General features: G+C 35.6%; 1 protein-coding gene across 12 annotated transcripts in view; it reads left to right on the top strand.

Moving 5' to 3' along the window:
* NBEA (neurobeachin) overlaps positions 1 to 17,217 on the top strand; it is an 823,962-nt gene that overhangs the window by 740,075 nt on the left and 66,670 nt on the right. For all 12 annotated transcript variants that reach the window (XM_065581345.1, XM_065581343.1, XM_065581347.1 and 9 more), the window contains one exon: positions 6,941 to 7,093. In XM_065581345.1, coding sequence (XP_065437417.1) covers positions 6,941 to 7,093 — 153 coding nt within the window. The remainder of the gene's footprint in view (positions 1 to 6,940; positions 7,094 to 17,217) is intronic.

Below are 17,217 nucleotides of genomic sequence, written 5' to 3'. Positions count from 1 at the left end.
CTTGCAGAATTTTTATTCTTTAATTTAGATTGTTAGTCTTACTGTCACATTCTTAAGATGCTGTTTTTTAGTCTTCATATATTCGGGGGGGAAGATGGGAGGTGGAGATTTCTAGTAGAAGTAAACTAGGTTAATTAAAAGTAATTGGAGCTCTCTCAATTTGAAATATCTAAACCTCCCCATTCTCTTGCTTCATAATTTCCACTCTTTACACAGTAGGTCTGAAAGTCATTGGACTGAGGTGGGATGAAAATAAATAGCATGTAAAGAGGCAAAAATTCTTTGTGAATGTATCTGCATGTACAATAAATATGATGCTTAATGTGTGTACTATATCAGAGTTTGCAACAAATTTCTCTAAAACTTCATTCTAGCTCCACCTATGATCCCTGTAGTTCCATATGTGGCTCTTTGGAGGAGATTACTTGTTAATGTAATCCCACTTACCATACAATGGGCACACTATAAATGTTTTACTAATTCTGCTGATATTCACCATTATGTGTATTAGATATAAAATACCTCTCAAACCAGTAAAATCTTCAAAAATTGGTAGTAACGTTAAATGTAACTATAGTAAATGCACCGGTTTCATTTTTTTAAATGAATCTGAGCTGAAAACCTATTGGTCTGAGCAAATTAAAATGGCAGAGATTACAAAATCCTTCAAAAATAACGTGTATATGCATATATATCCTTTAAAATTAGTAGTATTATGTGCTGGAATGTTACCATAGCTTTGGATTTCATGTAATGTATGTACATTCAGAAAAATACATGCGTTTAAAAATTCTTTATCACACTGTCTGATAAAAAGTCTAACAGTTTATATTATGAATATGTTGATAGGATATTGAGATTTATTTTGAGAGAGAGGATGAATCAGGTAATTTTTAATTGTCAATGTAGGTTTGTAAATTGAAATTCTAAAGCAGAACAAACAAAGAAAGCCCACAACATTAGCCTGCTCTACTTTTCCAGGTGCAACCTTAATATTTTAAAATATATTTTAATCTCTTTTTAAAAATATAGTGCTTAAATCACACCAAATAGCCATCTGACATTTACCTGCCAATGTGTATTTGAAAAACTGCAGTTATGACACACTTTCTTTCTCACAGTTTCTTCAATAGCTAAATTGTTTCACATTGAGATAATGAAAATAAGACTGTGGTAGTTTGATCAGTTTGTAAAAAGCAAATAATAATTTGCACTTAATGCTATCCCATGGATTAGGTGCAATACCTTTGAAAAAGCTAACATATTGTAGAATTATGTGAAATGCATGATTAAAGATTTATTTACACATTTTTTGCTCAGTGTATTTGCACTGTTTGGGTTCATTTTCAAAGAGACCCATTCACCTGACTTGAATAGAACAGAATTAATACAGCATGTGCTATATCAGCATGGTAACACACAAGGGAGAACCTAGATAAAATAGTTTATTTTATTGTGTCTCTCTTTATTAATGTCGACCTTCTCCTGTGGTAATCAGTGCAAGCTGGAAGAAGAATGAATGTTAGTAGAATGACCTTTCAGGAAACAAGTCACCCGGAAATGACCATAAGTTGGCCAGTCAACTTTCACATCTTTTTTTCCCCTTCCCTCCTCCCCTCCAGTTTTTGGTAACACTGACAACCAAAGAACTTACTGTTCAGACACTAATGTTTCCTACTGCCTCTCAAACTTGTTATATTACTTTTTGAATAGAGTATGTAGGTGTCAGGAAAGGTAGCTATGACAAAATGTCATTAAGGTGACATAGTGTAAATTAATACAGTTAATGGAGGTACTCCTGACTGACTCATTGACCCAATACGAGGCGGTTGTGGAATTAATGGATGCCAGGGGATCAACCATTTAGGAAAAAAAGAAAGAAAGAAAGAAATAGCAGCTTAAAATCTTGAAGTGAATTATATTAGAAAAGTGAAAACGTCTGTGTTGGATTTGATTTTACTAGTAGGCCATAAAATGGTATACTCTTAGCAAAACATATTAAACTGAAATGTCAGATTTGATGCAAGTGGTATACAATTATGATAGTGTTAATAGTGGTCTTCTATCACCCCAAGACATACTTTTAAAGTTTAATTCCTAAGCACCTCAGATTTGTCACATGCTAGTAAATTAGAAAATGTGTTTGGGGATGTTTTCTCATACAAAGACACAAGGCATATCATACTATTAAATATACCTTGGGGTTTTAGTATAGCTATTAAAATAAACTAGAGATCACATTTACAGACATGAAATGTCTGTTATAAAATTTATTTTACCATTTTTACACTCCTTCATAGCTTTACTGCATCATTCTTCATTTCAGAAAATCTAAGCTACTAGAGCTGCTTAAAAGGTAGCTGGCTATTAAGTGATAGAAAGCTAACCTGTCTGATTAGATGTGTGAATGAAAGAGGAGCAGAGGAGGTTACCAGTTTCTGAGATGTCAAAGCGTACTAGATAGAAATGACCTCAAATGGATTTAGATCACTAGAATCCCTAGTTTTATTAACTCTTTGGACGCTAGATATTTATTTTGGTAAGAAGTAATACATGACAGATTATGCCATCTGAAAAATTTGTTTGGACCCTTTTACATTTTGGCAATAGTCAAGAAGCCAGTAACTATCCTGCATATGTTAGTCTATGCAAAAGTATATTTCAGTTGTACAAAATACAATAAAGAACATATTTGTAAAGGAAATCCATAGGTATATAAATACTTTTAATAAGTCAATTTTTATGATTGGTGAATGTTTTCCCCCCTATTGCCACATTTGATACCTACAAGCTGGTATAGGTGTTAGGGAAGCTTTTTGTGTTACAGTATATCGTGTTTGCCATTTCATCCTGATCTATATAGGCTCATGTACTATTTGAAGCTGCTTTGGTTTAGGAAGAAAATACTTTTAGATTTGGCTCTCATCAGCATTTTTATCCTATATTCGTGGCTTTTCTGAAAAGATCAACTTCTTAAACCATGGCCTCTTCGAACAGTGAGAAACTTCGTAGCTTGGATTGAAGCAATCTGTTTATAGAAAGCATCAACAGACAACAGAGCCGTTGGTGCCAACTTCTGGTAGATACACCATTGCTGATCTGCCAGATGCTTTTGACTGGTATTCCAAGATACTTTAAACATGAACTTCTTCCCCAGTGCTCCCTTTCTACTGGGCAGAAATAGGGGTTTGTAGCAGTCCATTATTTGATGGAAAATTACAGAATCCATACAAATGAATGAGAAGCAGGAGATACTGTTGGTTTAGCTAAGGTTTTAGTGTTCCATCTAAAGCCCCTGGAAGTCCATGAAAATGCTCATATTTAGTTTCTTTCTGGGTGATATATATTTGACAAAATGTAACAGGGCTCAATAGGTCCAAACCATGTGATTGTAAAGTTTGATATGCACATCTTGGAAATAATCTGCTTCCAGTATCCACATGTAATAAACTAAAAGGGTATATCCTGGTCTGACACTGGACAACTCAAGTAGACAGTATTCTGTACTACAACATGCAAGACTTGGGTTTAGTTACTCCTTTCCTGATCTCCATCCTAGCAGATTAGGGCATGTCCTTCAGAGTAATGTGCTCACCTTAATTGAATGGTATACTTGATTTTGCTTTCTGGCCATGATCTTGTTTAATCTTGACAGACTCCAAATGGAGTTTCTGTCTAGTCCTCAACAAGCAGAATTATAATCTCAAATGGGGAAGGACAGTTAAAAGCTTTTTACCAAGTATGACAATTAAATGCTCAAGTTGAATGTGTACAATATAACACGGAAGAACATTGTATTAAAATGGAACATATGATTGGTTCTGAAATAAAAATTCAAATGTTTCTTTGAGTTCCAAGTTGTTCTCTCCAGATGAAAACTATTTAGAAATTTGGGATGAAGCATTTGATAAATTTAGCTAGGTTTTATCTTTAGCTGCCAACAATATAGAAAGTAATTATCACAAAGGATAGAAGACTTTAGAATATGTCTAGTATCCAAATAACAAAGAACAGGACTGAAGTGTAACAAATGTTGCATCTGTCTTTAAAAAAGATGTTAAGGGTGACTTTGGGAATTACAGACCAGACTTCTCTATCAGGAAAATTGGTTGAAACAACATTTAAAAATGGAATTATAAAACATAAATGAACATGATATGATAAGGACAAACCAGTATTACATTTGTAAAGGAAAATGTTACCTCTCTAATCTACTAGAATTCTATAACCATGTCAACAAAATAGTGAGCAAAGGAAAGCAAGGTAGCATTCATTTGGCCTTTCAAAGAGCCTTTAATAAAGTTCCTCAGAATATGCTTTGAAGGAACTAAATAGTTATATGGTGAGAGGTAAAATATTGTCCTAAATTAGAAACTGATGAAGAGGTAAAAAACACACAAGTAGGAATAAATGGTCAGTTTTCAAAATGGCAGAAAGTTAAGAGTGGGATGCCACAAGGTAGCGGTCAAGAAAGCAAACAAAATAATGAATAGGAATGAAAATAATTCTGGAAATATCATACTGTTGTTACATACATGGATATTATTCCCTGACCTGAAATACTATGATCAGTCCGCTCACCTTGTTTCAAAAAAGGATTTATCAGGAATACAAGGTGTTTAGAGATGAGCAACAGAAAAGGATTAGCAGCCTGGAGAGACTGACATATGAAGAAAGATTAAAAGACTGTGACTGCTTAGTTTCCAGAGAAGATAAATAAGAGAGGTCATGCTAAATGACTACAAAATAATAAATTGTATAAAGGGTAAATAAGATGCTCCTGTTGACCCTTTCTCACTCTACAGGGACAAAGAGACATTGAATTAATGTGAATGGCATCACATTTTAAATTGGTAATTTATTAATATATAATTGTGTAGAACTCTTTGCCACAAGGTATCATTGAGGGCCAGAGGTTAGTAGGGTTCAAAAAAGAGATTGGACATTCATTTGGATAATGCAAAATATACAGTTACATCAGCTGCAAGAGTTTCCCAGTCTGGCTCTATGATTGAGAAGCTGCAGAGACTATGTGTCTTCTTATATTTTAATAGCACAGCCAACTACATAAAAATGTTATAGCCAGTCAAAAAATCAGCAATATGCACTGCATGGATTTTGTTCAAAATTTAAATGAAGACTTTTTTAAAATTAGAAGTCAGTTTTTCCATTGTTGTATTCCATTTCATTTTAATTATTTTGAGAAGACATACTTTCACCACTCTTAGGCCAGCAGGCATCTGGAGGACCTCTGAGGGCTGTGATTTGCACTACAGCATGTGCTGCTTTGCGGCAACTCATTAGTCCACAGTTAGGAGTGGTTTTGCTGAGCTCTGGAAAGATAATCAGGCCCCATGCTGTCCCTGTGAGAATGGACAAATAGGAGTTCTTCAAGAATCTAAGAAATGATGGGATGAAAGTCAGAAGGAGAATGGACAATTTGTTTTCAACTCTATCAGAGTGAATTTTTAGAAAACTCCTCAAGTAAACAAACTAGAGGTGGTAATATAACAAGTTTGGATTCCCAGCCAAATAGTCTGTGTTTAACCCAGTATGATATTCAGGGTTTTTATCTTTTTTACATTATTTGTTTTACTGTTAACTGTGTGAAATATTTCTTTAAAATGTTATTGTTTTATGTAGTTACAAGCTATATAATGAGCATATTGCATGTTCAGGCATGTCTCATTTAATTACTATTTTACATTGGCTAAATATTAATTAGTGTTGTGTTTTTTAGTCTAATTTGAATCATACTGTTTGTCATACAGCATGAATGGTATAAGAGAACCAAATAAGTTGTTCCACTAAAAATACTTAAAAATTTTATGTAAATATTCATATATTTGTTTTTAATGGTAAAACTTGAAAGGGCCTTCAGTGCTTTAACTGCTCTATTCTCTGTAGAGTGGCGGATCAGATTTAATTAGATACTTTAGTGTCTGCAGTGATTTTTTTATGCTCTGTGTGTCTGCAGCCTTTGAAAAGACCACAAAGAGATTAAGGTTTCAGGTGCTGTGTCATCAGTTTTGATCATGTTTCACAACAGAATGCCCTAATGCTTTTAATAATGTAATTTAGTGATTTTAATCCCTATCTAGATATTAGAGAAAAGATGGTGGGGTTTAAAGCTGTAGCTTTTTCTATTATTGCAATTCAGCACCAGCTGCTTCAATAATAGGCACCTACAAATTGAGATATTTATGGTGTCAAAATCATTGAATTTCAGCTTAGGACTTCCTTCAAACTGTGATAAACTTCACAGTGGGCACTACCTAAATATTAATACCAGCTCAGATTTGCTTCCTGTTTACTGAGCTTTCATAATTCAAGTTGCATGTATTTAAATTTTAAAGACATTTTGCCATTCTGACAGCTTCCTTTCCATATTTGAATGTTTCTGACTATAGAAAAGTCCACTCACCTGAAACTGTTTTTGTTTATCATTATGTGCCATCTTTTTAGCCATAAAATTGTGTTATATCGGTTAATGCAATGGATAATATGAAAAAAAGCAAAGAAAAAATAGGATTAAAATATAACCTTCTTTTCCATGAAGATTTCACAGGTTCTTCCTTTTTTAAATAGTTTTGTTAAACAGAAGTGGAAGATCTCTGATTACTTTCTAAACTATTTAATTTAACAAATGGTGACTCGTATCATTTATTGAAGCAAGATTAAGGACGACAAAAACGGTTCAATATATTATAACAAAATGTCTGCTCAAAGTTAAGTACAAGAAAAAATATTATAAAAATTCTTCCTTAAACATCTCTTGTCCACAGAAATATAAATAATGCAAGTATGATTTTGTGCAAATAGGAAAGATTGTTTTTCTTATGAGGTTATTGTATGAGAAACAGAAATTCTGAAAATTTTAAGTATCATGCAGCTGTTCTGTACATATGCAAGGTAACACACTATGCTTTCTCTCTGCCAGGAGTTAATTCCAGAGTTTTACTACCTACCAGAGATGTTTGTCAACAGTAACGGATATAATCTAGGTGTCAGAGAGGATGAAGTTGTTGTAAATGATGTTGAGCTTCCCCCTTGGGCAAAGAAGCCTGAAGACTTTGTCCGGATCAACAGGATGGTAAGAGGGATTTTAGTTAAGCTTTAGTAACAAGTTCAGTGTTTTAACAAGCTAACATATCATTGGCTTTTCACCTCTGCAGAATTAGGGTTAAAATGCAAGAAGAAAAAGTCGGGGAGGCGTTTCCATTCAGCTCTTATTTAATAGGACGCTTTATTGTACAATGATTTTTCTTTAATGAGGACCAATAATGGAATTGTAAATTCAGTTATTTGCTCCCTGAGGAGAAAGCAATTTGATGGGCCTCAGTTGGACAATGTAAAATATCCTGAAGAATTAAGAGCCCAGTCCTGCAAAATACTGAACATTTGCTGCAAATAAACACAAAGGGAGTTTGCAGGAAGTACTCAGCTCCTTGCATGATTGGACGCTGTTCAGTTTCCATTCAAAAGGAATTAATTGTTTATGCAGGAATACTGAGCTACTATGCCAAGTACTATATTTTCTGAACGGGTTTTGCAAAAGTATCCTTCCAACACAAATCACTACCAAGTGTGCAGAATTGTAGCTATGAAACACCTTAATCTATAATGTATACTTTTTTGCATAAATAAAGTATTTTTCAATAAATTAACATACTTTCAATGGAAAAGATATAGGGGTTTTAAGAGGAGACTGTTTATTCTTCTCTGGTTTTCAGCCATGGTATTTCACCTTCTGGGTGTCTGTCAAATTATGTTGGTGACAAAGTGGCTTGATTAGTAGTATTGATATGTGTATTTATGCTTTTTCATGAAATAATAATATAATTTTAGTGGTGCATATTCAGTAGTGTTTTCCATTACCTAGATCTGTGTTTTCTCTGCATACATGATCAACACTTGTTTATATTTTGCAAGGCTGTTCATAATAAACCGAGCCTTCGAAACGTAGTCTGACCTTTGACACACATTTTCTCCTAGAATTAAAATCTATGTTAAGTAAAATTATTTATATTTATTTCATCTGCCTATATTAGCAGGTTTTCTTACATATGTTACTATTTGTTAATGATAAAATTAATAAGATATATATTTTAACATTTTTTTAAAAAGGAAGGTATTTCATACACTGTATCACAGTTCTCAACAACTTAATTCCTGACTATTTTCCTGAAATGGATCTGAATCAAAATACCCACTACTTACCTGTGCCTACAGATTCCTTCAATATATGCGTACCCAAGAGGTGTATAGATCTATCTGCTTGGAGACCATTGCCTAAAACACCTTTTAGCAGGAATGCCACTCCATCAGCTTATAGATGTTACCAATGCTGCAATTTAATTCCTAGAAATATATCTTTTAGGGAACAGTGCTTCTGGGATTCACATAAAAACAGCCCTCTAAAGTTCAAAAGAATAACTGAATATTAAAACACCTACCCTATCTGATAACAAAACACTAGACACATATGAAAGAGGACAGTCCTGCACTGTTATGGAGACACTAAGTGGTATTTTCCTTCTAAAATATCTGACTGTGAATTTTTTGTTTTATTGACATAGTTATTTTAACATTATTTATAAAAGTTAACAGTTACCACAGACAATGGCAATATATGGGTCCCAATCTTAATCTCATCAAAGTCAAGAAGAGTTTAACTATTGACTTCAATGAGAGTAGCAGCAGCTCCGTTTTCTTTGATTCCTTACTGAAAGAAAATAAACAAACTGCTACCTTTTGGAGAATATAATTAAACACACACATTATTCAATTCCTACATGAAATTTTAGAAATAATTTTTATTCTTTTATATTAAAATCTGTCTCTCATTTTGTATGTTTAAAGGTGTAACATTTTAAATGGGGAACAAAGACAATATGTGATGAGAAACCGATTGAATGTATGCATGATGTGCTAAACTGTGATTTCTATGCTGCCATTTTGTTTCTGCTTTTAGAAAAATACCTTAAGGGGTGCTCTCTGTAGAGGTTTTGTGCTGGGATATTAATGGTTGTTGGAGAAAACAGCTGTTTGCATGAATTTAAAGTATGGTATTTATGCCATTTACAATGCTATGAATTTAATAAAGGATTGGAGCTAAAAGTTGGAAACACCTTCCAAATGTTAGGCTTGCTGAGGAAAAAAATGAACTCTGTACATCCATAGGTATGCTCAGACTACTAGATAGGCTAATTTTAGGATTTATGGATTAGTTGAATTAGGGACTTAAATTGATTGAATACTTCTCAGACTCTTAAATCCAAGAATTATCCAATTCACATGTCATCCTAACCTACCTGTCTCCCCTGACTTTAGCATCCTACTGTTTTTATCCAGTTCTTGATGGGAGATATTTTCTGGATGACCTTTATTCATCCCAACATCTATTCCACTGTGAGTGGTTTAATAGCTGTTAAAGATTAAGTCCAGTCCTCCACAAATCCATACAGTTTTTCAGATAGCAGGCCTTCCTCGTCCTTATTTGGCAATAGCATGGCAGGAAATAGTCTTGGATTGCCAATGCTAATGGAGAAGAATCTTTAGTCAGCCTGGGTTTCTCAAGCCCCAACATATACAGTTCAGTGAACCAGAAGTAGCAGGACAGCATATTAATGAAATTTACAAATAATACTAAATTGGGAGATGTCAGAAGAGAATAAAAAGGGGGGATAGAGAAGTTTGAATAACGGGCAGAAAATACATTTGACATTCATCTTGAAAGGGATAAATAGATATTCAACAGGAAGAAAAAATCTGGTAAGCAGTAATGCCAAAAGGGAGTTGGGGGTGATAATGAGCAGCAAATTTGATATGCAATTCCATTCGGCACCAAAAAAGGCAAGTGCAATTTTGAGCCCTGTCTATGGAATCATTACACATAGAGCACATAGATAGTCCCTTTATATGACTCTGGTGAGACTGCACCTGCAATACTGCATTCATTTCTGGGCAACTAAAAGGCAGAAGGATATTGACAAATTAGAGCGAGTTCAGAGAAGAGAAACAACGTGAATGAGGGTGGGACTATTTAAAGAGAATGAGGAGATTTTTTTTTTTAAAGCTAAATGTGTGTAGTGGGCTAGCTAATAGTTAAGGCAGGGAAAACATCTGCAAAAATGGTATAAACACCAAGGAATTTGAAATAATAGGATTGAGCTTAGAAAGGAAAAAAGCAGATGGATTTATCAGAAAAACTTGATACCGAAATCTATTAGATTATGGAATAGATTTCTAATGCCCCTATCACTTCGCACTTATAAAACTGGATTAGACAGTGTACAAGAAAATGTACTGTAGAAAACATTTCTGAACTGTGAGAGGAATGGAAGGAGACCCATCTTTATTGTCTGATTCTACATGTATTTGGATTGTTCAGCAGATTTATTATTCAAATTGCCCATCTCTAGCCCAAAACTTTGGCTTACAAAAATCTGTCTAAAGAAAAATATAGCATGAGAGTGGCACCGATATCTCTGGTGAGTTTGCCCCAAGAGATGGAATTTGTTCAGCAGGCTTAGCAAAATTGTTACTGTACATATTTACAGGGAAGCCACAGAAATCTGGAGGCTATTTCAAGACACTATGATCCTGATCCAGAGCCCATTGAAGTCAATGGGGAGTCTTTCCATTATGTTGGATTGATCCTTATGTGATACCACAAACCATAGTGTGGGTATTCAGTATTTTCTAGTTGACAGCATTATAGATATTCATATACATTTTGCTCACCATAGCCATATATAAATTATAATTCTATGTAGGTGGACAGAAACACTTATTTACAACTTGCTTATGCATTCATAGATTGTTAAAATAAATAGAAATAAACAAACCAACTATTTCAGCATTACACACAGAATCTGACTTAGAGAGATGGCTCCCATCTAATCTATTGGTTAATAGGCTTTTTAGAATTGGGAAATGAGGGGGTTTTGTAGGGTTTTTCATATTTACTAAATATGTGCACTGTGGTGGAAATGGCTTTCCATTGAAAGAAATGCCATGAAACTTGTGAAAATTGGTCTAATTAGAAAGCTTGGAAAAGTGATTGTCAAGTTACTTTTAAGAGCTGTTGTGGTACATTCTAAAAGCACTCGATTTATACATCAGGGATTGTTGTACCAGTTTAATTTATCCATACATAGCTAGACTGATTACTACTGACTTACTCATGAAACATTAATAAAGCATTGTGTTCAATGCTAACATGATTATGGTCTGACCTCAGTGATGTCACAGAGGACAGAAGCAGTAAGTGTCCCTGATAACATTACCCTAATGGTGGGTTCATCAATCATAATCTACCATTTAAAAAAAAAAAAAAAAAAAAAAACTTCCACAGATGTGCATCTGTAGTCTTACTCAGCCTCTCAATCCCAGCAGACTTCTGGGGGTTCTGAGAGCCAGAAATAGAACATATTCAGCCAGTAAGTCAGGCATGTTAAATTGAGGCAAAGAACTCTACTGTGAAACAGTGAAGCAAAGCCTTTTTAATAAGCATTTCATAGTTTAAAAACAAAAGATGTGATCTGCTGTAATTTACATTAATTATAATGATATTTTGATGGTTGAATATGTATGTATTATATTACAAATTATAAATAGTGTTGCATAAAATGCACTTTCTATAAATGACATTTTTAGAAAGACCACTCGGTTTCTAGTTTTTGTAATTCATATTTTGTTACTGTTCTATGTTTGTTATTAGGGATGAATCCTTTCTGTAGAATGATTTCTATACACAATTTTTGGCTAATATTTACATTTCTGAATCATTTCATGACTACTCAGAAGCTTGGGTACTATTTCATGGTTAACAAACATTTAATATATATTGAATATTGAAACCTTGGTGCACTAGGGTTTTGGTAGGTAGGGTGGTTCAGTGCCTATTTTTGATAGGAGCTGACAATATTTTGAACTGAGTAAATAGAACATGAAAAAAAATTATTTTGCTGTGTTGGTAATTTTTTTATATTATTTTGGATTATTGTCAGGATTCTTATTTAACACAAAATAAACACATCTAATTCAGAGTGATTTAAATCTAAATATGACAGCTGCAGTTGCACACAATTATTATTGAAAAAACACATTTTACATAGCAAAAGAAGTCTAATTAACCTTACTATATAGAGAAACCCATTCAGGAAACATCCTCCTATGGAAAGAGATGACCCCAAAATATCCCAAATGCATTGAATACAATTCTGCTCAACCGTTATTAGACAATCACCTTCCTTAAACAACCAATTCTTTTCAAATTGCAATATGTTTCATGTTTTAAGGCCAGAGAAGAGGTTATTGTAGTAATCAAGACAGGAAATGTCTGGGGCCTGAACCTAGAGTGTTATCTGTGTTGAAGAGAGAAAAGTTTGGATCTTAGAAATGTGGACTAGGAGGAATCAGCACAATTTGTACACCATTTGGGTGTACCATCTTTTTAAAAAAAAAAATAAAAAATATTTTTACCAAAAAGAACAAAACATGAAGAAAAAAATTTGACTGGGCGGTAGACTGTCTCCATTAGAGGATGAAGCTTCCATCATATGTAGCAAGCCCCAAACAAATTTAATTCCAGACCTCCCTCAAATAAAATCTTACTTTGTTTATGTGTATTTTTGAATTATGGACAGAGAACGCACTGGGTAATAGCTGGTTGCCATTTAAGAATAAACATCTATAATAGTTATTAATTATTGCTATGTTCCCATTAGTCAAAAATCATGAACATTTTATTTATTTATTTTTAAATTTATTTTCTTGTATTTCAGGCTGGAAACATGCATGGCAGTGCCAGCCATAAAAGAATGATTATGCTGAAATGGCCCTTGAAAATTGTGCTTTATAATAATAAGCATGATATATCTTAAAGATATTTTATTACTGTTGTGTGTGTTATGCTACAGTTGTACCTGGAAATTAATGATTACATTAACACAGAAAATTCCTTCACCCTGTTTTCCCTACACTATTTCACATATCCTCCAGGAAACTGGCACACACATTGTTGGTATTACATAAGTAGTGACTTTTCAAAAGAAAAAAGGGCTGTGGGTTTGGTAGACCAAATTAGGGAAAAGGAGTCTGTGTCGTGAATAGCATTAGTAAAGGTACAGTACAAAGAGAGGTAGACAAACAGGACATCAAGACTGACAGTGGAAAAAGTCATAACTATGCCAAATCCAGATTGTAAAAGGTTAAAAGGATATCTGAGGTTTCCAAAGGATACCCCTGTTGCCTTGTCACAGCCATTTCAATAATCTGTACCAAAAAGGGAAGACTGTAGTCAGGGCAATAACTGGTGAAATTGATAGAGTCAATAGTACATTTGTTGAGCAAGGCTCTAACATCTGCTTGTTCAAGGAAAATTGAGACCCTGCCCTCCCAAAGGGAGGCATTACTAATGTCAATGAACAATGGACCCAGTACTTCCCCACTTGATTATATTATACCTGAATACAGGTTGAAGTTGCCACACAGCATCTCTAGAACTTCACTGAGAAAAACTGGACAGAATTCGGCCTTGTATTGTCCCTTCCAGATATTGATCTGCCACCACAAAAATATCTAAATGGGCTACGTATGCAAGTGCTGACTTAGGGCACAGAAGTCCCCAAATTCTTCACACTGAAAATGTCATGTGTTTGGAATTAATCTCTACTCAGACTTTTCTAACTGAAAGGTATTAGTAGTAAAGCTGAATGCTTTTTTGTTTTGTTGTTTTGTTTTTGAAAAAAATTGTCTATTTGCCAAAAAATCCAGTTTCAGTTTGATCACAATATTTGTGTATTCGGGTCAAATTCAGCAAATAGTTTCATCTGAATAAAAAAAAAATGGGGAGGAGAGGTAATTCTGAAAACACCTAACAATGTTTCATTTAAAAATTTAGCTATTTGGGATCAACACAAATTTTTGTTTCTAATTTTTCAGGTTCGCCACCAAACCAAAAAATCAATGTTTTGCCCATCTCTAACTAGTAGTAGAATTATATTATTATAATTCAAATTTATATAAGGTGTTGCAATGTAGGGACACAGATATATCCAATGCCAATAGTGTTAGGAATTGTTTGAAAACTTACAATCCTTTGGGAACTCTAAAGTCTCTAATTCAAAATAATGAAAGATTCAAGTCCTCACAAATCTCCCACAAGCTCTTACCACATTTAGTCATACAGCACTTTAATGGGATTTTTCACACTCAGTATAATAACTATGCTTGTTGAATTTAAAAAAAGCAGACAAAAGATATAAAATTCTACTATTAAAAAGAAGCTATGTGTGCTTTGTAAAATAGAGAAATTATTAAAGAACAGCTAATCCATGTGAAAATATGACCTCATCAAAACTGCCAGTGTTAGTAAGACTTCTCTGGAATGATGAGCTGCTGAGTAAGTACTGACCATGCGAGTTAAAACATACACTCCCAACTCTCGCAACAATGGTGGGGGAGGGGAAAATATTAGTGATGGTAATATGTCAAATATGCTTATTTGGCCCAGTCCTTTCCATTTTATAATGATACTGTCCCCTTTTTAAACAGCCTCTGCTGCTTTCTCAGACCTGGCCAATTCCCCTGAGATGATCACAGGGGCTTTGGAACAATTTGTATAGTGGGGGTGCTGAGAGCCATTGAACAAAACTGTAAACCCTGTATATGACGGAAGCCACTTCAAGCTGCTGCACCTCCAGCACTCCTAGTTTCAGTACCCCAGAATAATCAGCTTATTGTGAATAAAACAGACTCCTAGTATCACTATTTTGTTATTAAATAAGTAAGGTGCAGGTACAGACACACCACAATCTTTTTGAAAAATGTAAATATGTAGAACTAGCAAATGGAAAAGAGAGAGGGAAATATGTGATTGAAATATAATTACACACAAAAAAGTTAAATGAATGTTATTTATGTTGCAAAGTCAAGCACTCAGACATTATGAAATGCCAGTTTTATGGATGCCTGTGCAACCTTAATTTTGTCCTGTTGTGAATCCATCCTGTGCACTGAGTAAGGCAAGGGACCTGTGGAAAAAATAGTGTGTTATCATGCAGCCTAAATAACATTCTTTTAATGTATTTTTCTATGTCACTTCCTAGGATTTTTTTTTCAAATGAAAGAGGTAAAAACAAAATTCTCTTGTTTAGCTGCATCTCATCTTACATCATTAGCTTCAGAATTAAGTACATTAACTGGCTGCAGTAGAAGGTGGTTATCCTGTTAAAACGAAGCTCATTTATGCTTAATATGATATAGAAGTTATTAAAGAACAACTCATCCACATGAAAATAGTATCTCTTCAAAACTGCCATTGTCAGTAAGACCTGGTTTAGAATGCTGAACTGGTAGGGCGAAGTGCTGGGTTGGAGGAATTGGGGCCACCTCTCTCCCCTTTTCCCTCTCCCCAGGAGATGGGGGAGCTCCTACCCCATGTGGTGCACCAGAGGGGAGATGGGCTATTAGGGCCATGTACTGAGTTTGTGGGGTGGTCAGGGAGAGCCTGGCCCAGATTTGTTCCCCTTCCCCCTGCTATAGCTGCTCTGGCCATTGCAGTTTGTGGTGGTGGGGCTGCGGCAACTGGTTTGACAGAAGCACAAGCAAAGCAGTTCAGAATGTTTGTATTCAGTTCTCATTTTGCAGGCTGCCACCATTTTCGTGAGAAACGCAAGTGAGAGAAGAAAAGTGATGATTTTCAAAAGTTTCTCTCAGTAAAATGTGAATAAAATTTCTTAGGACAGACAAAAGGCAATTCTCTAGCCCAGGAACAGTCCCCCTGCTGAATATTAACCCACAGCAGGTTAGAGACCTATTAGATTAAGAAAGGGTGGTTAGGCTTTAATGTCGCAACTCATTATGTAAGCTTGTGGCAGATGTCCAGCACAGGTACTCCATACGGCACACATACAGTTATCAGATAAAACTAATTGGTAAAAGATTTAAAGGAGGCATCCTTTAAAGGAGCAGAGAAAAGGGGGCTTGGGGCTCCTTTGATTTGTACATCAGGGAATATAAGAATGGCCATTCTGGGTCAGATCAATAGTCCATCTAGCTCAGTATCCTGTCTTCCGACAGTGGCCAATGCCAGGTGCGTCAGAGGGAATGAACAGAGCAGGCAGGGCCGGCTCTTCCATTTAGGCGACCTAGGCGGTTGCCTAGGACACCAGGATTTGGGGGGGCGGCAATTCGGCGATGGGGGGGTCCTTCCACTCTCCGGGTCTTCAGCGGCAATTCTGTGGCGGGTCCTTCACTCGCTCCGGGACCCGCCGCCGAAGTGCCCCGAAAACCAGGAGCACGGAAGGACCCCCCTGCCGCAGAATTGCCGACGATGACTGGGAGCGCAGAAGGACCCCCGCCTAGGGCGCCAAAAACCCTGGCGCCGCTCTTGAGAGCAGGCAATCATCTAGTGATCCATCCCCGTCATCCATTCCCTTCTTCTGGCAGTCAGGGGCTAGGGGCACCCAGAGCATAGGATTGCATCCCTGACCATCTTGGATAATAACTGTTCATGGGCCTATCCTCCATGAACTTAACTAATTCTTTTTTAAACCCCATTATAGTTTTGACCTTCACAACATCCTCTGGCAACCAGTTCCACAGCTTGACTGTGCGTTGTGTGAAGAAATACTTCCTTATCTTTGTTTTAAATCTGCTGCCTGTTAATTTCATTGGGTGACCTCTACTCCTTGTGTTATGTGAAGGAGTAAATAACACTTCCTTATTCACTTTCTCCAGACCAGTCAGGATTTTATAGGTCTCTACCTTATCTCCCCACTTTTCCAAGCTGAAAATTCCCAGTCTTTTTATTCGCCCTTGTCATAACTATAAAGGGAAGGGCAACAGCCCTCCTGTGTATAATACTATAAAATCCCTCCTGGCCAGAGACTTCAAAATGCTTTTACCTGTAAAGGGTTAAGAAGCTCAGGTAACCTGGCTGACACCTGACCCAAAGGACCAATAAGGGGACAAGATACTTTCAAATCTTGGTGGGGGGGAGGCTTTTGTTTGTGCTCTTGGGTTTGGGGGAGTTCACTCTTGGGACTAAGAGGGACCAGACATCAATCCATGCTCTCCAGATCTTTCTGAACAAGTCTTTCATATTTCAAACTTGTAAGTACAGCCAGGCAAGGCGTGTTAGTTTTATCTTTGTTTTCTCAACTTGTAAATGTACCTTTTACTAGGGTGTTTACCTCTGTTTGCTGT

This window comes from Chrysemys picta, chromosome 1 (genome assembly GCF_011386835.1).
Source record: "Chrysemys picta bellii isolate R12L10 chromosome 1, ASM1138683v2, whole genome shotgun sequence".
NCBI classification, from domain to species: domain Eukaryota; kingdom Metazoa; phylum Chordata; order Testudines; family Emydidae; genus Chrysemys; species Chrysemys picta.
This window is presented reverse-complemented; position numbering and strand designations above follow the sequence as displayed.